This window comes from Tachysurus fulvidraco, chromosome 16 (assembly GCF_022655615.1).
Source record: "Tachysurus fulvidraco isolate hzauxx_2018 chromosome 16, HZAU_PFXX_2.0, whole genome shotgun sequence".
Classification (NCBI taxonomy): domain Eukaryota; kingdom Metazoa; phylum Chordata; class Actinopteri; order Siluriformes; family Bagridae; genus Tachysurus; species Tachysurus fulvidraco.
Genome location: NC_062533.1, coordinates 16,599,814 through 16,622,090, shown reverse-complemented (window position 1 = coordinate 16,622,090; position 22,277 = coordinate 16,599,814). Strand labels below are relative to the sequence as shown.

Below are 22,277 nucleotides of genomic sequence, written 5' to 3'. Positions count from 1 at the left end.
TGTGTGTGTGTGTGTGTGTGTGTGTGTGTGAGAGAGAGAGAGACGGAGAGAGAGAGAGATTCCACATATCACAAACTAATAAATATGATCAAGGGAAGATGTTTTGAGATTTAAGGTGCACTGGGAAGAATTTAGCCTCTAGCGGTTTCAAACTAAAGGTAAAACACCATCCCACGAAGCTCCTTATAGAAAAACATTAAGGTTTGTTTATATTTGTAGGTCGAACGCCTGAGAAATGAGTTCTGTTATTATTATTATTATTATTATTATTATTATTATTATATGAAATTAAATCAAAGTTTATTTATACTGAAAAGCTTTTCTATGTCATAAAAGTATCAATAAGAATAAAATAAAAATACAAAATTCTTTGAATAAAATTTCAATACAATTAAAAATAAAATTATTAATAAGTGGGAAAGGGGAGAAAATATGTGGCGTTATTATAAAAATAATGATGGCGATAATTTTATAATATACTTATTTGTGTATACGAATATTATTAGATATTTATGTTTATATATATATATATATATATATATATATATAAAATCATATTTATGTATTTATTAATTCATTCCCTTCATCTCCCATTATTTAAAAAAAAAATATATTTGCAGAATTGTATGAATTTACTTGTCATGTTAAGGGTGTACAAACTTTTGCAGTGTCTGTAGAATATCTCTTTATTAGGTGATATCAAGCAATCTTGCGTGAACCTTAACATGACGTGTTGGTGGATGTGGTTAAGGCTCGTTAACGATCAGGAGGCCGAGCCTGAACCGAGAGCGAACAGGAAGCGCTGAGATCCTCGTAGTTCTATAAGAAGGATCTCTGTGTGAAATGTATAAACAGCTCTAGTTATCATTTCTTTACAACACTCTAACACTGGCCTCGACTCTTAGGTTCTTCTCTCGATTCTCCTTGACCCTGAGTGCTAACAGGATTAGCTGGAGACCTCGACTCCATGTGCTTGGGCTCGTACCTGCACTCGTAAGCTTGTCGCCCTTCACCAGCAGCTTACTGACACAGTGCAGTGCAGCTCGGTCACACAGCGAGAGCTGGGAACAAAGCTGGATGGGTTTTATATGAAAAGAACATGAATACACAAGAGTCTGGATTCTGTTTAATATAATATCCTTTAATATTAAATACAGAAGTTTCTGATTTTCTGATTTATAAATCATGCAAATTTTTGGCCTCTTAACTTGCAAATCTTTAATTGTCCTTATTTAATTGATGTTGAATGTGTGATTCTGATTGCCAAGAAAATGTTGATCATGGTCTCGATTCAGGGGCGCACGGTGGCTTAGTGGTTAGCATGTTCCAGGGTTGGGGGTTCGATTCGATTCGTGTGTGTGGAGTTTGCATGTCCTCTCCGTGCCTCGGGGGTTTCCTCCGGGTACTCCGGTTTCCTCCCCCGGTCCAAAGACATGCATGGTAGGTTGATTGGCATCTCTGGAAAATTGACCGTAGTGTGTGTGTGTGTGAGTGAATGAGAGTGTGTGTGTGCCCTGTGATGGGTTCGTGACCCGAGTAGTTCGGATAAGTGGTAGAAAATGAATGAATAAACTATGACAATAAACTGCAATATTACGATGTCATTGTTTAACAGATGAAAAAAAAAGTTGCTGTGGTGTAAGAGGAATAAAATGTGTCACGAACGCTGTTAAAACTACATGATGAACGTGGGCATGTTAGTGTGACCCGAGTGCTCTATTCCTTAATGCTGCTAACAAAGACTGGTGTTTATTTTATACTGTAGGGTGCGCAAACTTTTGCACTTAACTGTAGATCTTGCTGTGTTTCTCCGTTTCAGGCAGAGCTTTCTATGTTCTGGTCTTTTTTTTTCTTCTACAAAATCTTACATGAAAGTGTTTCACTGTTTTTTTTTTCTCAGAGTGAGGAAAAGTTCCACCTGAACTCATCTCAGGAGCATCGCTTCCGTGAGCTGGAGGGTCAGTACGCTGAGGCCACCACGTTGCTGCACATCCAGGGCTCGCTCATCTCCGACCTGCAGGATCAGATCCATAACCTCTCCATGAAGGTGGAGAAAGTTGGCCGGAACCCCGGGTGCATGATCAACATCGTCCGTACCAGCCCTCTCCTCAGCACCCAGCACACCCTGCACCCTGGTACGCTGACGAATGACTTGTGACATCACAGCAGTGGGAGGAGACGTTTAGAAAGCTCTACAAGGTTGCAGCAACCAGGGGGAGCTCTAACACATGCACAACATTTTTTTCCCATTAAAGGTGGGATCTCCGATGTTTGAAAGCCAATGTTGACATTTGAAATCACCAAAACAAACACGCCCCTAACCCATATAAGCCCCACCCCTGTATCGATAGCTCCGCCCACACATACAGACGTTACCCAGGCGACTAATGGAAAGAAATGTGTCTTTATCATAGCTGAAGGGAAGAACGATACGATTGTAGATAAACAAACAAGCAAAAATGCCACACAAGCTTAATCATGTAAAGGACAAAGGCATATATTAGTTCTGTGTAACAAAGCAAAACCAACGTTACTCACCTATCGAGAAGGAAAAAAGCGCCTCGGCGTCTTAAGTAAAGTCGGCCACATATTCACAGGTCGGAGTTTCCCGAGTCGATAACTCCTGAGCTAAACGCTGTTACTACACAAAACGCGGTTGTAGCTGCCTCTCTACATTACTACGATAGAAAAGAGGTGTTATTTGTGTAGTAACAGTGTTTAGCTCAGGAGTTATTGACTCGGGAAACTCCAACCTGTGAATATGTGGCCAACTTCCTGCTCCTTCAGTTCTCTCCAGCGCTGGAAAGCTGATCCTATATTAACACGTCCTACTTCTTGTCCTTATCGTAAGTCTTTCTTCTCTTTCTTTCTTTGTTTTTATCCTCCATGTCGATGTTAAAACCGCTTTCTGCTAAAATCACACATGCGCACTGAACACTCTCTCCGCCCATATTGACAAGACATGCCCCTTTCTGCTCATTGGCTACAGGTTAGTTTTGTTAGTCGGCCCGACTCAGTTTTCTGAAGCATTTCTCAAACAACAGAGACCCCACCTTTAAATCATTCGTGTGGTTAATCTGGAAATTGCTTCAGTTAGCAGGTTTGCTCGGTTCTGATTGGTCAGAAAGTTCAGTTCATTTTTCATTTTGTGTAGCGCTTTCAACCAACAGTTTTACAGAAATATAAATATTCAGAATGTAAACCATTTAAATTCACATTTTGATTTAAAGTCTTAATGGATGTTCTTATTTAAATTAGAAACGTAAACAATAACAGAAACGAATATTTTCCTCAGAAACGTTGCACGGCATCATTAAGTAAATCTCCAAAATAAACAATGACTGTAGGATTCTTTTATTTAAAAGATCACATTGAGAAATATTTTATTATATATATTTTTCCATGGACAGTGTATAAGGATGTTTATTCGAATATTTATTCAAATTTGAAATCATATTTTTATAAAAAAATTATTTATCATGATGAATTAAGTTGTCCAACATTGATGAACTTATTCACGTAGCTAATCTAATCTAATAAAAGATGTGTTTGTGTTGTAGAGATGCAGCGTGTCAGAAACTGCCCCATCGACTGCGCCTCCATCTATTACAACGGCGTGCGGAGGTCCGGGATCTACACCGTGGTGCCGTCGTTAGGAGCCATGCCTGTGGAGGTTCACTGCGACATGGACACGGACGGTAAACACGTGTAAAAAATGTTTTTTTTTTGTGGGATTAGAACTCACAACCCTCTGTTCATCACCCAACATCTTAACCACTAAACTACCTGATCATTTGAGTCTAAGGGCAGCTGATGAGCAAGTTGTGTTTTTGTTTCTTGAGTCAGACAAAAACTCATTAGAAAAGTTTTAACTGTTATGAAGAATCAGGATTAAAGGTGGGGTGCCTGTTGTTTGAGAAATGCTTCAGAAAATTGCGTTGGGCTGACAAACAAATCAAAACTAACGTGTAGCCAATGAGCAGAAAGGGGCGTGTCTTGTCAGTATGGGCGGAGAGAGTGTTCAGTGCGCATGTGTGACATTAGCAGAAAGCGGTTTTAAAATTAACATAGAGGTTAAAACAAAGAAAGAAAGAGAAGAAAGACTTACGATAAGGCAAGAAGTAGGACGTGTTAATATAGGATCAGCTTTCCAGCGCTGGAGAGAACTGAACGTCTTCCGTGTGAAACGGAGCTAAACCTTTCACTGTACAACACACAGTACTACAAAAACACATCTGTATTACCATAATATTACTTATTGTGTTCATTTATTAATAAAAATCTCCCCTCGGCCAGCCGCCCCAACAGGTTCTGCCATAATACTTGTCTGGGTTATACTTGTCTGGTGTATGTGTGGGCGGAGCTATCAAAACAGGGGTGGGACCCATTTGGGTTAGGGGCATTTTTGTTTTGATGATTTCAAATGTCAACATTGGCTTTCAAACAACGGAGACCCCACCTTTAAGTACAAGAAAGCATATTTAAGCCTGTTTATCACACATACACAACCACGATGTAGATAGAGTTAAGATCCAAAGCTGGAGACTGTCCCACAGGTTTATTTAACCGTAAAACACTTCTTAGTGTTGTTTGTCTCCCAGGCGGCGGCTGGACCGTGATCCAGCGTCGGCAGGACGGCTCGGTGAAATTTGACCGGGGCTGGAAGGAGTATAAGGACGGATTTGGAGACCTGCACAATGAGTACTGGCTTGGAAATCAGCACATCCATGCTCTGTCCACTCAGGGAGACTACACGCTGCGTATAGACATGGAGGACTGGAGCGGAAAACACAAACACGCTCTTTACCAAAGTTTCAAGTGAGGAGTTATAAAACTGCCTGTCGTTATCTTTAATAACGTGTATAAACTATAATCCTGATTTAACTGTGTGTGTGTGTGTGTGTGTGTGTGTGTGTGTGTGTGTGTGTGTGTGTGTGTGTGTGTGTGTGGTAGCAGGATTGACGACGAAGCGGCCCAGTACAGGCTTCACGTATCGGGCTTCAGCGGCACAGTCGAAGACTCGTTCAGCTGGTATCACGACAAGCAGGACTTCAGCACGCCGGACACAGGAAACATCTGCGCTGAGATCTCACACGCAGGCTGGTGGTACAACCAGTGTTTCTATGCCAACCTCAACGGCGTCTACCACAAAGTAAAAACCCTTCTACATCTCTGTACTCTAATCTACGGCAACGGTTCTTTCTCAGGAAGTCGTTTCATCTCATGCTTTAAAGATGTACTAAAGACTTCTCCTCATTTCTACTGTTTTGTGATCTGATGTCCGGGGCGGAGAAACCGCACCATCTGACTGTACCGTATAACAATCAGGAATTATAAAGATGTACAAACTTGTAAAATAAATAAATAAATGAATAGACAAACAAACACACACACATATATATATAGAGAGAGGGATCACAGTGTACTCTATTTATTTAAATTCTTTTCAGGTGTCTTATGTTTAAAAGTTTACAAAAGTCCTCGCATTGTATTATTTTACTTTCATACAGATTTCAGGTCTTGTCTGTAACGTGGTGTTGACGTGAGGTGTTTTTCTGTGCGCTCTTCAGGGTGGACGCTACACTCCGAAGGGGAAAAATGCACTGGGACCCAACGGGATCGTCTGGTTCACCTGGAAGGACTCGGACTATTACTCCCTGCGTAAGGTGACCATGATGATCCGTCCACGCACCTTCCGGCCTCACCTGTCACCCTGAGCAGGCCAATCACAGCACGAGGGAGACGACACCGATGGCCCGGATGGTGATGTCACTTAATGCACTTTTTTTTTTTCAAGGAGAGGAAGGATGCTGTGGTACTTCCAAATTAGGCCTCAAAGAAACACGACATAAAGAGTGGTTTTCATCCCTGCAGCCTTCAACAAGTTCAATAACTGACTCTTACATTTGTTTTGTTAAAACTTATCAGTTTAGCTTGTATAGAAATGTATAGATATGATTGACATATCTTATTTAAAGTGAATGAGAACAGCCCCCCCATCTGATACGTCTCCGCATGTGACCCACGTTCCTAAAACAATACACCGCTTCATCCATTCATTAACACTCTGCTCACATGCCACCTCGTCCGAGAGAGACAGAGTGTGAGTGAAAGAGACAGAGAGCGAGAGACAGAGAGTGTGAGTGAGAGAGTGAGTGAGTGAGAGAGTGTGAGAGTGAGTGAGAGACAGAGTGTGTGAGTGAGAGTGAGTGAGAGACAGAGAGTGTGAGTGAGAGACAGAGTGTGTGAGTGAGAGTGAGTGAGAGACAGAGAGTGTGAGTGAGAGAGAGAGTGAGTGAGTGAGAGAAAGAGAGAGAGTGTGAGAAAGACAGAGAGAGAGAGAGTGTGAGAGAAAGAGACAGAGAGCGAGAGACAGAGAGTGTGAGTGAGAGAGTGAGAGAGAGAGTGAGTGAGAGAGTGTGAGAGTGAGTGAGAGACAGAGTGTGTGAGTGAGAGTGAGTGAGAGACAGAGAGTGTGAGTGAGAGACAGAGTGTGTGAGTGAGAGTGAGTGAGAAACAGAGAGTGTGAGTGAGAGAGAGAGTGAGTGAGTGAGAGAAAGAGAGAGAGTGTGAGAAAGACAGAGAGAGAGAGAGTGTGAGAGAGACAGAGTGAGTGAGAGAGAGACAGAGAGAGACAGAGTGAGTGAAAGAGAGACAAAGAGAGACACGAGTCCCTGCTCACAAAATAATTCCACCTTAAGAGAATACAAATCAAAGTTTATTAAATCATCAGAATTACTTTTGTAGCTTTTTTTTCTTTAAATGTCATTTAGGGTGCAAATAAGATTTCAGACATCGCTATACATAATGATACATGAGGAACTGAAGCACGTGCAGCTGTTGACATATAAAATGCGTATTTATACACACACACACACCCCACTATATACGCTCGTGTCAGGAGGAAGTGCTCGAGAAGGAAAAGGAAAGATTGCACAGAGATGGGTTTCTTTGGAGCGAAAGAAAGAAAGAAAGAAAGAAAGAAAAAAAAACACGGCTGTACTGTAGATTTTTGTATGGTACTGATAAAAACACGTGCAAAAAGGACCAGCCCTCCTTCAGATGCTTACAAACCAGACTCGTGATCAGGTGTATGTGTGTGTGTGTGAGTGAGAGAGTTTATACACAGGTTATAACACATTGCTTGCTGTAGGTTGGCACTGTGACTGGAAAGTGCATAGCGTATGATGCATGCTGAAGTTCCTCAGCACTTAAAGGCACGGTGAGGAGGAGAAACCTCCGGGACTCCAAAACAAACCAACAAGAAAAACAAGATGCTGTAGGAAAAGTGTGTAAGGCGCACACACAAGCTTCACCTCATCGTTCTCTCTCTTTGCTTTCCTTTTGAATCTCAATCCCTCGTGTCATGACGTTTATTTGTGCCACTGGAATATTTATTTTCAGAAAGAAAGAAAGAAATGTAAGTTTTAAAACTCAGTTCAATACAAAATTCAGTGTTCAATTCTGGCGTAACAAATTTGGTCACGTTATTTTCTACATCGGGTCTTCATAAAACACTCAGAAGCGAATGTCAGGATTTCTGTTATAGTATTATTAATTATTATGAATCGAACATACCGTCAGTATCCATCATCATCATCATCATCATCATCAGGAGTAAGTTATTAAATTTTTTTGTCTAATTAAAAGGGAAAAAACCTATTTGTAGCCGTTACTATAGCGACCAAGCCACTTAATTCACACGCAGACATTAAGGGAGCGGTTACAGATTAATCGTACGCCGGCGTCGCTGGATAAATAAAAATGATTCGACGCGTTTCCGAGCTGAGGTCGTGATACAGGATTCCGACACCTCAGGATGTGCAGCTATTACAACATAACAGACTCCAGGCTCCCTGTTGCGTCACACCGAGCTGAAAGTGATGCTGTAACATCGACGTGGAAGGTTTTATTCGTTACTTACACCACCCTCCATCTTACGGATTACAAAGCCTCGTCTCGCTACATCTTCCCTCGCTGAGCTTTTTGTTTACCTTCCTGACTGTGGAACCGAGCTCCGTCTCTGCGGTCGACTCGCCGCCGTAACTCGGTTCCCTTTAACTGATTAGGGAAAAAATAACCCGATAAAAACAAACGCTGGGATTTCTCAACCCTGGGCTCAGTGAGTGAGGCCGATCGACACGTGTAAATATAGCAGAACTTCCTTCCTTTATCTTTATAAGTAATGAGTGACGTGTACGTTTCTCCTCCAAACAGTATATACACGTGTGTGTGTGTGTGTGTGTGTGTATACCTATATAATACATTATCCGTATTGGTGACTGATCTAAAGTAAATAATATATATTCTATACTGTGTTTATATCTAAATAATGTGTGTGTCTATATATATTTTAAAGAGAAGGTTATTTATATATATATATATTCACTCAGTATAGAGTGTATACTGTATACACCACCACACACACACACACACACTTTAATATCTCGAGAAGAAACATGTACATATACGTCACTCATCGCACTTCTAACAGAAACTTTACCTCTTTGTAGTTAGAAATAACAGAATTTCCCACTTCCAAGGCAGCACAAGTTCACCATCTCTGTCGCTTAATTAAGAAGCACGAGCTTCACGAATGTGCCGTTTGAGGGGAAATAAAAGGCTATAAATCTCACGGTGACGCTCCTGAAACGTCTCCTGAACGGGACACTGATGTCTGTTCTTCTTCATCCTGATGTCATGAGGTCACCTCTATAGATCTTTCAAAGCTTTAGGTTACGTTGCAGACTTACACTTATACTTTGGACACTTATGAATGCTCTATGAACGCTCGATGTATAAATGACACAAGGTCGGACCTCATGGTCACGTCCTCTGCTTTTCCAGTCCTCCAGATTTCATCACACGATCATGTCCTGACTGCTGATCGGCCGGAACGACGTTTTACAAAATTAAATATATAACGAAATTCAAATTTGTACGTCATGCAAATTTACGCTGTGAAATTATGTATCGAATTTTAAAATTCAGCTAAAAAACAAAAATCAGATTCTCCTGCTAGCAGCACAAAAATCAAGTGATGGTGTGTGTGTGTGTGTGTGTGTGTGTGTGTGTGTGGTACATCTGTGCTCCTTTTGGGATGAAAAGCTTGACTAAAAACTGAACATTACAGACAAATGGTTTTTTCATGTTAAATGAGGATGTGATATTTTACCAAACCTCCTTTGGTCTGAGATCAACATAATCTTTTTATGGCACTGAGGTCAAAGACAAGTAAAGATGTAAAAGAGGAACAGAGAAAGAGAGAGAATGAGAGAAAATGATAGAAAGACAGAAAGAGAAAGACAGAGTGACAGAGCGAGAGAAAGACAGAATGAGAGTGACAGACACAGAGTGTGACAGAGACAGAATGATAGAGAGAATGACACAAAGAGAGAGAGAATGACAGAGAGAGAGTGACAGAGAGAGAGTGAGCGCCCCCTGGGTGTGAGATGCAGTTCAGGCCTCTTCTTTACATGGTAGTGAACTGACTGTGAGCCTGTCTCAGCTTCTCAGCAATCTGTAACCACAAAAAACTGTTTTAATTTACACACACACACACACACACACACACACACACACACACACACACGATCACTCACACACACGATCACTCACACACACACACACGATCACTCACACACACGATCACTCGAACACACGATCACTCGAACACACATACACACACGAACACACACACACGAACACACACACACACACACACACACACGATCACACACACACACGATCACACACACACACACACACACACACACACACACGATCACTCACACACACACACTCTCACACACACACGATCACTCACACACACACACACGATCACTCACACACACACACACGATCACTCACACACACACACACGATCACTCACACACACACGATCACTCACACACACACGATCACTCACACACACACGATCACTCACACACACACACACACACACACACACACGATCACTCACACACACACACGATCACTCACACACACACACACGATCGCACACACACACACACGATCGCACACACACACACACACACACCCCAACGCACACACACACACGATCACTCGCACACACACACCCCAACGCACACACACACCCCAACGCACACACACACCCCAACGCACACACACACCCCAACGCACACACACACACACCATCGCACACACACACACACACACACCATCGCGCACACACACACACCATCGCGCACACACACACACACACACCATCGCGCACACACACACACACACACCATCGCACACACACACACACCATCGCACACACACACACACCATCGCACACACACACACACCATCGCACACACACACACACACACCATCGCACACACACACACACACACACCATCGCACACACACACACAATCGCACACACACCATCGCGCGCACACACCATCGCGCGCACACACCATCGCGCGCACACACCATCGCGCGCACACACCATCGCGCGCACACACCATCGCGCGCACACACCATCGCGCGCACACACCATCGCGCGCACACACCATCGCGCGCACTCACCCTCGCCCGCACACACCACCGCGCGCACACACCATCGCGCGCACACACCATCGCGCGCACACACCATCGCGCGCACACACACACACCATCGCGCGCACACACACACACCATCGCGCGCACACACACACACCATCGCGCGCACACACACACACCATCGCGCGCACACACACACACACCATCGCGCGCACACACAAACACACCATCGCGCGCACACACACACACCATCGCGCACACACAAACACACCATCGCGCACACACAAACACACACACACCATCGCACACTCACAATTGCACACACAATCACACACACACACTCGCTCACGCACAAGACCGCACACTCGCTTACACACACACACACTCGCTCACACACACACACATATTTACATAAATGTGGTGTTTAGGCTTTAAGGTACAACACTTCAGTGCCGTTAATGTAAAATTCTATATATTTCTATATAACAGAAAACATTCCTACATCTAACACAAAGCTATGAAGTAAAGTTATCGTCCCCATATTTCTCTGTGTAACTGTATAAACATGCAGATTTACCGTCTCGTAAAATTTCGCTTGCTGTTCCAGGTACTGCTGCATCACTCTGTTGTAGTCGTAGATACGGTTGCTATGGAAATGGTTCATCTCCGCTGCAGGACCAAAGATATTCCACAGATATGAGTTTAGAGTACAGAGGACTGTAAATTTTACACACTGCCGCTTTAATCTGAATTAGACATTAAATAGAGCTTTGTGTGTCTACCTTGTAATGCATAAGACATCACGCTGGCTCTCTTCCCCATAGTGACTTTTTCTCCAGAGGTGATTTTACTGGTGGCCACCAGTTTGTCTGCTTCTTTTACTTTCTCTATGGCGGCCTGCAGGAATCCGATCACAGACGAGTCGTTAAGACACAACAACTCCTTTTTCATTTCTAATCAGCTTCCTGCTTGGTGCCAGTTCTCCTTATACACACCTTGTGGACTCCGATGGTGTCGGGAAAGCATCCCAGCAGCCCTTTGTACTCGTTGTTGGTCTCCATGAGGAAGTGAAGATCTTTTTTAGGCTGTAAATGGAGAAGATACAAATCAGGGTTTCCCGCAGCACTTTTCAGTTAAGGCGGCCCGCCAAAGCTGGGAAACCCTACCGCCTTAACGAGGTCGTCCAAAAAAATTTAAAATTCCGCTGCACAAAAGGCCGTCAAGTGCATCTCGGAGAATAGCGCAGACGCGCTTCACACCGCGAGCGGGCACGTGCGCCACACGGCCGAAACGAGAGAAAGACGTGGTCCGTCACTTTCTGGAGGATAACTAGCCAGTTGATAAAACATGTGTCCGTGAGAACTGTAAGTGGACTTGTGTTTTGGGTTTATGTAAGCCTGTTATTGCAAGTCGTGTCCTAATGGTTAGAGAGTCTGACTCGTAACCCTAAGGTGGTGGGTTCGGGTCTCGGGCCGGCAATACCACGACTGAGGTGCCCTTGAGCAAGGCACCGAACCCCCTAACTGCTCCCCGGGCGCCGCAGCATAAATGGCTGCCCACTGCCCCTGGTGTGTGTTCATGGTGTGTGTGTGTGTGTTCACTGCTGTGTGTGTGTGCACTTTGGATGGGTTAAATGCAGAGAACAAATTCTGAGTATGGGTCACCGTACTTAGCCGTAGGTCACTTTCATATCAATTCATATCAAATTGTATTAGTCTATAGTTCTTGCAAATTTAAAGTAAGTTAGCTGGTGATTTTGTTGTTCGAGTTCTTCACCTGCTAGCTAGGCTGCACGTGCCTGTTTAATAATTGTTAAATGTAGTACAGAGTCTGTGGTCTATCTCACAAAGACGCCCCGCCCCCGTGCCCCGCCCACCCCTTCCGCCTTATCTAACAAATTTTCTGCGGGAAACCCTGCAAATATTAGGTTATTAAACCCACCCACCCACCCACCCACCCACACAGCTCTCAGTCAGGATTAAAGAAGTGAGAGTGTGACTGGGTGTGTGTGACAGGGAATGAGCGAGTTTGATAGACTACGTTTGAGAGTGTGTCAGAGAGAGAGAGAGAGTAAAAGTGAGTGAATGTGTGAATGTGAGAGTAAATATATGAGAGAAAGAGAGAGAGTGTCAGAGAGAGAGCGAGTAAAAGTGAGTGAATGAGTGAGTGAGAGAGTAAATATATGAGAGAGTGTGTCAGAGAGAGTAAGTGAGTGAATGATTGAGAGTAAGTGTGTGTGAGAGAGTAAATATGAGAGAGAGAGAGTGTGAGCGAGAGACCCTGAACATTTTATATAACCCTCAATCAATGTCGCTCTCCATCAGAACTATGACTAACATCCACCTACTATAAAACTTTCCATGTCTTTCACCTGTAGGCTGAAACACTGCTAATGAAAAACCACACACACACACACACACACACACACACAGAGACGGACAGACACACACATCAATCAGCAGGGTGTGTGTAGGTGTATATTATAGCGTTCAGAGCTTAAAGCCGTGCAAGTTAATAAACAGGTAAAGAAAGAGGGTTTGATGAAGAAGAGGGAAAAAAAAAATGGAGAGATAATCCTGTTCCCAGACCGGAGCTTCTCTCATCCTGAGCCTGTGGATGTTTACTAAAGAGAGAAGACTACAGGAAACACAAACATAGACACATAAAGGAGGAGTAAACAGTACAGAGCGATGAAGCTGAGCTCACACCATATCAGATAAATATCTCCTGCCTTCAGATCATGTTCTTTCACTCACTTTACATTAACACAAAACATGTACATAAAAGGACACAAGGATCCGAACAAAGACGACACACACAGACGTCTGGAAAAGGCAGCAGGAAGAATAAAGAAAGTCAAATTTGATGAATCTGCAATTGTCTTTAACTGGAGAATGAAGTAAGGGTCAAAGTGTAAATAGTAACGTAGCTGAACTGGAGACGTAGACGGCTGTGAGTCGGTCAGTGATGAATCGTGACCCCGACACACACACACACGTTATATTGTGTGTTATATTAACAGTGTTATGTGAAGAACAGCGTACCTGCTCAGCCACCATCTGAGCGATCTCCTCGTAGGTCTTCCCTGCTGCTGTCAGAGCGTCAGTGAGTGTAGCTTCTCCTAAAGGAAACACCACAAACACACACTTACACCAGAACCTTTCATTAGGGTTCAACCACATAGTCTGTACAACAAGAGAGGTGAGGGAGGGAGAGAGAGAGGGAGAGAGAGAGAGAGAGAGAGAGAGAGAGATGATGTGATGCAGAGAGAAGGTGGTAGAGAGGAGACAGAGAGAGAGAGAGATGTGATGCAGAGAAGGCGGGACAGAGGAGACAGAGATAGAGAAAGAGATGTGATGGAGAGAGGAGACAAAGAGATAGAGAAAGAGAGATGTGATGGAGAGAGAAGGAGAGAGGAGACAAAGAGTGAGAGAGAGAGAGAGAGAGAGAAGAGAGAGTGAGTGCAAAGACAATGAGAGCAAATGAGAGAGAGCAGAGAAAGAGAGAGAGAGATGTGAGGGAAAGAGAGGAGAGGGAGAGAGAGAGAGATGAGAGAGAGAGAGAGCAAAGACAATGAGAGCAAATGAGAGAGAGCAGAGAAAGACGAGTGAGAAAGACGAGTGAGAAAGCTGGGAGAGAGAGAGAGAGAGAGAGAGAGAGAGAGGGAGAGAGGGAGAGAGAGAGAGAGGGAGAGAGAGAGAGAGAGAGAGAGAGAGAGAGAGAGCTGAATGGGCAGAGAAAGGAGACCAGACCTTCATATCCACTGCTGTTGAAGACAGAGGACAGGTTCTGGAAGGCTTTCCCGATCCTCTGGTACTCTTTGGGCAGAGCTGATGGAGGAAATGAACATGTTTAGTGTTAAAGACACAAAGCACCACAGAGATGTGGGAGGTTCTTCACTCACGGCCTGTACAGCGCTTCCAGTGTTCTTGTCCCACAGTCAGCAGGTCCTTCACTCCGTCGTCCATCGCCTTGGTGAACCGACTGAACTGCTCACACTTCTGTTCGCTAACAAACATTACACCACATCACACACAACGGGTTTGAACATGACACACAGCCTTCAGCATCTTTATCTACATCTAAAAAAAAAAAAACCTCAGAAACGTAACCAGACAATTTTGCACTCGTTTTCCGCAGACGAGCGCGAGATACATTTTTAAAGTGTCTCTACAAGCGCCTCTGATCCGAGAACAGCGCAGTCACGTTTACAACGGCAGAGGCGGCGAACGCGTGTCTGTTAATAACACGAAGCTCGGTCAGTAACGAGCCTCCTGATTGGTCTGCGAGTTTTATTTGGATCTGACTTCATAGATGCTGGTTTGATGTTTATGGGGGGAAAAAAAAGGTTTTTCTACTAAAAGGCAAGAAAATAAATGAGATTTCATAAATAAATAAATAAATAAATAGATAGATAGATAGATAGATAGATAGATAGATAGATCTGTATTGCACAATAAATAAATAAATATTTAATTAAATTAAAACCATATTGCACAATAAATAAATTTCACAATAGATAGATAGATAGATAGATAGATAGATAGATAGATAGATAGATAGATAGATAGATAGATAGATAGTTTTGGTGGCATTAAGTGTTATTGAACATGAGTCAGCTTCTTAAAACGTAGGTTTATGCAACAAGACAATAGACATGGAGTCACACCACCATGTAAAAGGAAGCAGCGAGATGCGAGACCTCACACTTACACTTCGAGCAGCTCCAGGTCCTGCAGTCCCTCCGGCTCTATGGTGGAGAAGATCATCACCCCGACCGTCTCGTCCTTCTCTGCTTTTCTCTTCCCCGTCTTCCAGTCCTGTGGGACACAAACAAACCGTCAGTTCACGCATCCTTACAGACAGCTGTGTGTGCAGTATAAACATCTGTCCTTCCCTCTCTGTACCTTCTCGTCCTTGTAGGTGAGGAAGAGCTGGAAGACGTCGCTGTTGGAGACCACGGGATGCCGGCACATTCTGGACATCCAGGCCTGAAGCCTCTCCATACGCATCTTAATGAACTCCTCCTCAAAACGTCCTAAGAGTGAGAGAGAGAGAGGGAGAGAGAGAGAGAGAGAGAGGGAGAGAGAGAGAGAGAGAGAGAGAGAGAGAGAGAGAGAGAGAGAGAGAGAGAGAGAGAGAGAGAGAGAGAGAGAGAGAGAGAGAGCAGCAAAACCAGCAGATGCTCCGAATTACTAAATCATCTCCAGCTCTCTGATCAGAAAAAACACATTGTTCATCTGTGTGTGAAAGTTATGGTCAGGGGCAGTGTGTGTCACGAGCGCACACACACACACACACACACACACACACACACACACACACACGAGTGCACTCACTCACACACACACAAGGTATGCACCACACACACAGCAACACACTCACACACACGATAGCACTCACACACACTCACACACTATTTCACTCACACACACACGAGTGAACTCACACACACACACACACGAGTGAACTCACACACACACACACACACGAGTGCACACACACACACACACACACACACACACGAGTGCACTCACACACACACACACACGAGAGCACTCACACACACACACACACACGAGTGCACTCACACACACACACACACGAGTGCACTCACACACACACACACACACACACACACACACGAGTGCACTCACACACACACACACACACACACACACACAAGCACACACACACACACACACACACACGAGAGCACTCACACACACACACACACACACACGAGTGCACTCACACACACACACACACACGAGTGCACTCACACACACACACACACACACACGAGTGCACTCACACACACACACACACACACGAGTGCACTCACACACACACACACACACACGAGTGCACTCACACACACACACACACACGAGTGCACTCACACACACACACACACGAGTGCACTCACACACACACACACACGAGTGCACTCACACACACACACACACGAGTGCACTCACACACACACACACACACGAGTGCACTCACACACACACACACACACACACGAGTGCACTCACACACACACACACACACACACACACACACGAGAACACACACACACACACACACGAGTGCACTCACACACACACACACACACACGAGTGCTCTCACACACACACACACACACGAGTGCACTCACACACACACACACACACGAGTGCACTCACACACACACACACACACACACGAGTGCACTCACACACACACACACACACACACACGAGTGCACTCACACACACACACACACACACACACACACGAGTGCACTCACACACACACACACACACACACACACACACACACACACGAGTGCACTCACACACACACACACACACACACACACGAGTGCACTCACACACACACACACACACACACGAGTGCACTCACACACACACACACACACACACACACGAGTGCACTCACACACACACACACACACGAGTGCACTCACACACACACACACACACACACACGAGTGCACTCACACACACACACACACACACACACGAGTGCACTCACACACACACACACACACACACACGAGTGCACTCACACACACACACACACACACACACACACACGAGTGCACTCACACACACTCACACTCACACACACACACACCACACCGAGTGCAACTCAACTCAACACAGCACACCACACACACGAGTGCACTCACTCACACACAGACAACACACCACCACGAGTGCCACTCATCGCACACCACACACACAACACACGAGTGCACTCACACACACACACAACACACGAGGTGCACTCACACACACAAACACACGAGTGCACTCACACAACAACACACGAGTGCGACTCACACACACACAGCCGAGTGTCACTCACCACACACACAGCACACACACCGAGTGCACTCACACACACACACAAACACACGAGTGCAACTCACAAGCACACACACACGAGTGCACTCACACACACACACGAGTGCACTCAAACACACAACTAACGAGTTGCAACTCACACACACAACCACACACACACATCAACGAGTGCACCTCACACACACACACACACACACGAGTGCATCATCACACACACACACACACACACAACACAGGTGCACCTCACACACACACACACATCACACCACACACACACGAGTGCACTCACACCACACACCACACATCACACACAGGTGCCACTCACACACACACACACACACACACGAGTGCACTCACACACACACACGAGTGCACTCACACACACACACGAGTGCACTCACACACACACACACACACACGAGTGCACTCACACACACACACACACACACACGAGTGCACTCACACACACACACACACACACACACGAGAGCACTCACACACACACACACACACACACACGAGAGCACTCACACGCACACACAACACCACACAACACACACCACACACGAGTGCACTCACACAACACACACACAACACAACACACGAGTGCACTCACACACACACACACGAGTGCACTCACACACACACACACACACACGAGTGCACTCACACACACACACACACACACTAGAGCACTCACACACACACACACACACACACTCTTTCACTCACACACACACACACACACTCGAGTGCACTCTCACACACACTAACACACACGAGTGCACTCACACACACACACACACACACACACGAGTGCACTCACACACACACACACACACACGAGTGCACTCACACACACACACACACGAGTGAACTCACACACACACACACACGAGTGCACTCACCACACACACACACACGAGTGTGCACTCACCACACACACACACACCGAGTGCACTCAACACACACACACACTACACACACACACACACACACGAGTGCACTCAACACACACACACAACACACACACACGGAGTGCACTCACACACACACACAACACACACGAGTGCACTCAACACACACGAGTGCACTCACACACACAACACACACACGAGTGCACTCACAGCCACCACGAGTGCACTCACACACACACCACACACGAGTGCACTCACACACACAACACACACACACAACACACGAGTGCACTCACACACACAACACACACACGAGTGCACTCACACACACCACACACACACGAGTGCACTCACACACACACACACACACACGAGTGCACTCACACACACACACACACACACGAGTGCACTAACACAACACACACACCACACGAGTGCACTCACACACACACACACACGAGTGCACTCACACACACACACACACACACACGAGTGCACTCACACACACACACACACGAGTGCACTCACACACACACACACACACACACACGTGCACTCACACACACACACACACACACACACACGAGAGCACTCACACACACACACACGAGTGCACTCACACACACACACACACACACACACACACGAGTGCACTCACACACACACACACACACACACGAGTGCACTCACACACACACACACACACACGTGCACTCACACACACACACACACACGAGTGCACACACACACACACGAGTGCACACACACGCACACGAGTGCACACACACGCACACGAGTGCACACACACGCACTCACTCTCTCACACACATGCTCGCTCTTGCTCGCTCGCTCGCTCACACACACACACACACACACACACACACACACACACACACACACACACACACACACACACTCTCCCTCCCTCCCACACACACTCTCTCACTCTTTTACCTGTGACCTGTTTGTCAGGCAGGGATGGTATAGGGATTGCTGACCCAAACTTTTCCAAAAGTCTCTCGTACAGCCAATCAAAGTGCTTGTATCGATGATTGACAGGTTTGTTGGTGGTCTGTGGGGGGGAGGTAAAAAAGTTTCCATGTGTTGAGGCGTTAATACACAATTTTAACTCGGACGGTTTAAGCTGCGGGACTCACGTTAGGGGTGACCTGGTACTCGATGTAGCTCTTTAGGCCGTACATTTTGGAGCCTTTTTTGGGGTCTGCTACAACGCAGTCCAGCTGAGGCTCAGTGTATTCCCACACTGGACCAACCTCACCGCTCTGTCACACACACACACACACACACACACACACACACACACACACACACACACACACACACACACACACACACACACACACACACACCTCCTGAAACACGACTCAAATTCCTACAGCATCAGATCCCTTTATTAGTTTCACTGGAGTTAGTGAATAACAGATATTAGTTACTGAACAACTGAACACGCTTAACATCCTGAAATGTATCACGGAAAGGAAAATAAACAGAGTTTAAACACGTTAAAGCTCTAATGACTAAAGGGTTTAGAACCTTAGCATCTGGAGGTTATTAATCAGTGTGTGGATACACAACATATTTTTCAGCATTTAATGTTTAACATTTTTACTCAAGAACCCTCATCTAAAACATCCCTATACTAAAGCCACTACACAGTACGAGCCCATTTGAACGATCCGTTACCATGGAAACAATTAGAAATATCTTTATGTGTACTTTTTTATTGTTCTGTTCTTTCCTGAAGCTGTAAGAGGTGATGTGTATCTTACATAGACAGACAGCTTGGGTCCTTTGGACACCTGTTTGGACAGGAGGTACAGCTCAGGGCCCGATTTGGAGAATCCTGGGAATCTACAGGTGGGAAAGGAAGAAGTGGATGACATCATCACCATCACCATCATCATCATCACCACCTCACACTGCAGGTTTACAGACTGACTCTGTGCTCTTACTTGTTGAGGGTGATTTTCATGGACGATCCATGAGCTCCTCCTCTGGTCATGGCGCTGCCGTCGCCCGCTTCGTTTTCACCGAACCCACCCGAGGACTTCCTGTCGTCCCAGTCTTCGTCCCACTCGTCATCCTCGGCACCTTTAACCACATCACTACGTTACACACTTTTGTTTGTTTATTATGTAACATGTCACACACTTACACATGCATTTGCGCCGAATGACGTTATTCCAGCGGGTCGACTGATCGTCAGCGCATTCACATATATAATATTCAGCGTTTTAACATCTGGATACGTCTTAAAGCACAGTAACCCCACCCACAGGGATTAAAGTGCAGTAACCCCACCCACAGGGATTAAAGTGCAGTAACCCCACCCATAGAGATGAAAGCGCAGTAACCCCACCCATAGAGATGAAAGCACAGTAACCCCGCCCACAGGGATTAAAGCACAGTAACCCCACCCATAGAGATGAAAGCGCAGTAACCCCGCCTATAGACTTTAAAGCACAGTAACCCCGCCCATAGAGATGAAGGTGCAGTAACCCCGCCTATAGACTTTAAAGCACAGTAACCCCGCCCATAGAGATGAAGGTGCAGTAACCCCGCCCATAGAGATGAAGGTGCAGTAACCCCGCCCATAGAGATGAAAGCACAGTAACCCCGCCCATAGAGATGAAGGTGCAATAACCCCGCCCATAGAGATGAAAGCGCAGTAACCCCGCCCATAGAGATGAAAGCGCAGTAACCCCGCCCATAGAGATGAAAGCGCAGTAACCCCGCCCATAGAGATGAAAGCGCAGTAACCCCGCCCATAGAGATGAAAGCGCAGTAACCCCGCCCATAGAGATGAAAGCGTAGTAACCCCGCCCATAGAGATGAAAGCGCAGTAACCCCGCCCATAGAGATGAAGGCGCAGTAACCCCGCCCATAGAGATTAAAGCACAGTAACCCCGCCCATAGAGATTAAAGTGCAGTAACCCCGCCCATAGAGATTAAAGTGCAGTAACCCCGCCCATAGAGATTAAAGTGCAGTAATCCTGTACAAAGCTTTTTCCAAGGGAAGCTAAGTGTAAATTATTATATGAGGAATAAATAAGCCATGTGTGTGTGTGTGTGTGTGTGTGTGTGTGTGTGTGGGTGTGTATCTCCTGGTAGAAATCTTCCTCCTGTTCACTCAAACGTAATTTGTCTTGCAATAAATGGATCAGTCGACTGCATGCTGTAAAAGGTGTCACTGGGTAAAAGAGTCAAACTCTTGTGTGAATCGTATCACAGCTTATAAACTCGTTATAACGTTAGGACGAGCCGTTATCCCAAACCATGACCCATGCGTGTGAGTTTGACGCTCAGATCAAACCCGTGCAGCTTGTTAGTGTCATCATGAAGAAAGCATGGAGTACCTGCTGCATCAATAAGGTACGGATAGGGATAAATATCTTCAGGGGGGAAAAAAGAAGCAGGAAAAGAGGTCTGAGTGAAAGGAAGAGGTCCGAACAAATATCACACCAAAAACACACACATATTTCTAAAAAAAAAAAAAAAAATCATGGGAAAATAAATAAACGAATAAAATTAAAGTTAAAAAAATAGATATATAGATCACATGATTGTAATGTATTCTAACGCAGGGTGCCAATATTTATAAAACTAATTCAGCCCAATTAATGCCATAAAATAAGGGTGTAAATAAATATGGGCCCCCTTCGTGTGTGTGCGTGCGAGATATGTTTGAATTTAAGCTTGGGAAAGCAGGCTATAAATATATATTGGCACCCTTCCTGCCTTCGTGTGTGTGTGTGTGTGTGTGTGTGTGTGTGTGTGTGTGTGTGTGTGTGTGTGTGTGTGTGTGAGAGAGAGAGAGAGTTTAAAACATGTATAAATTTAAACTGGGGAAAGTTTTCAGAGCTACATATGGCAGAAATGTTTTAATGTTTGGTGTTTAACACCAGACCTTTGGTACCTGGTGCAGGTT

General features: G+C 45.2%; 2 protein-coding genes across 5 annotated transcripts in view; one reads left to right on the top strand and one right to left on the bottom strand.

Annotated features, from left to right (window-relative positions):
• Positions 1-5,991, top strand: part of si:ch211-203k16.3 (fibrinogen-like protein 1) — a 16,471-nt gene extending 10,480 nt beyond the window's left edge. For 2 of the 3 annotated variants that reach the window (XM_047801564.1, XM_047801563.1), the window contains exons 3-7: positions 1,901-2,135; positions 3,561-3,698; positions 4,602-4,818; positions 4,954-5,152; positions 5,571-5,991. In XM_047801564.1, the coding sequence (XP_047657520.1) occupies positions 1,901-2,135; positions 3,561-3,698; positions 4,602-4,818; positions 4,954-5,152; positions 5,571-5,717 (936 nt within the window). In that variant the 3' untranslated portion in view covers positions 5,718-5,991. The remainder of the gene's footprint in view (positions 1-1,900; positions 2,136-3,560; positions 3,699-4,601; positions 4,819-4,953; positions 5,153-5,570) is intronic. The other variant, XM_047801565.1, reaches the window with a different exon arrangement.
• A 709-nt stretch (positions 5,992-6,700) lies between these two features.
• The window catches only part of snx9b (sorting nexin 9b), a 35,409-nt gene continuing 19,832 nt past the window's right edge, over positions 6,701-22,277 (bottom strand). For both annotated transcript variants that reach the window (XM_027155381.2, XM_027155382.2), the window contains 13 exons: positions 20,302-20,440; positions 20,119-20,200; positions 19,486-19,611; positions 19,283-19,400; positions 15,441-15,571; positions 15,247-15,353; positions 14,438-14,541; positions 14,286-14,363; positions 13,578-13,654; positions 11,529-11,618; positions 11,316-11,430; positions 11,111-11,202; positions 6,701-9,520 (listed from right to left, as the gene is read on the bottom strand). In XM_027155381.2, the coding sequence (XP_027011182.1) occupies positions 9,473-9,520; positions 11,111-11,202; positions 11,316-11,430; positions 11,529-11,618; positions 13,578-13,654; positions 14,286-14,363; positions 14,438-14,541; positions 15,247-15,353; positions 15,441-15,571; positions 19,283-19,400; positions 19,486-19,611; positions 20,119-20,200; positions 20,302-20,440 (1,307 nt within the window). In that variant the 3' untranslated portion in view covers positions 6,701-9,472. The remainder of the gene's footprint in view (positions 9,521-11,110; positions 11,203-11,315; positions 11,431-11,528; positions 11,619-13,577; positions 13,655-14,285; positions 14,364-14,437; positions 14,542-15,246; positions 15,354-15,440; positions 15,572-19,282; positions 19,401-19,485; positions 19,612-20,118; positions 20,201-20,301; positions 20,441-22,277) is intronic.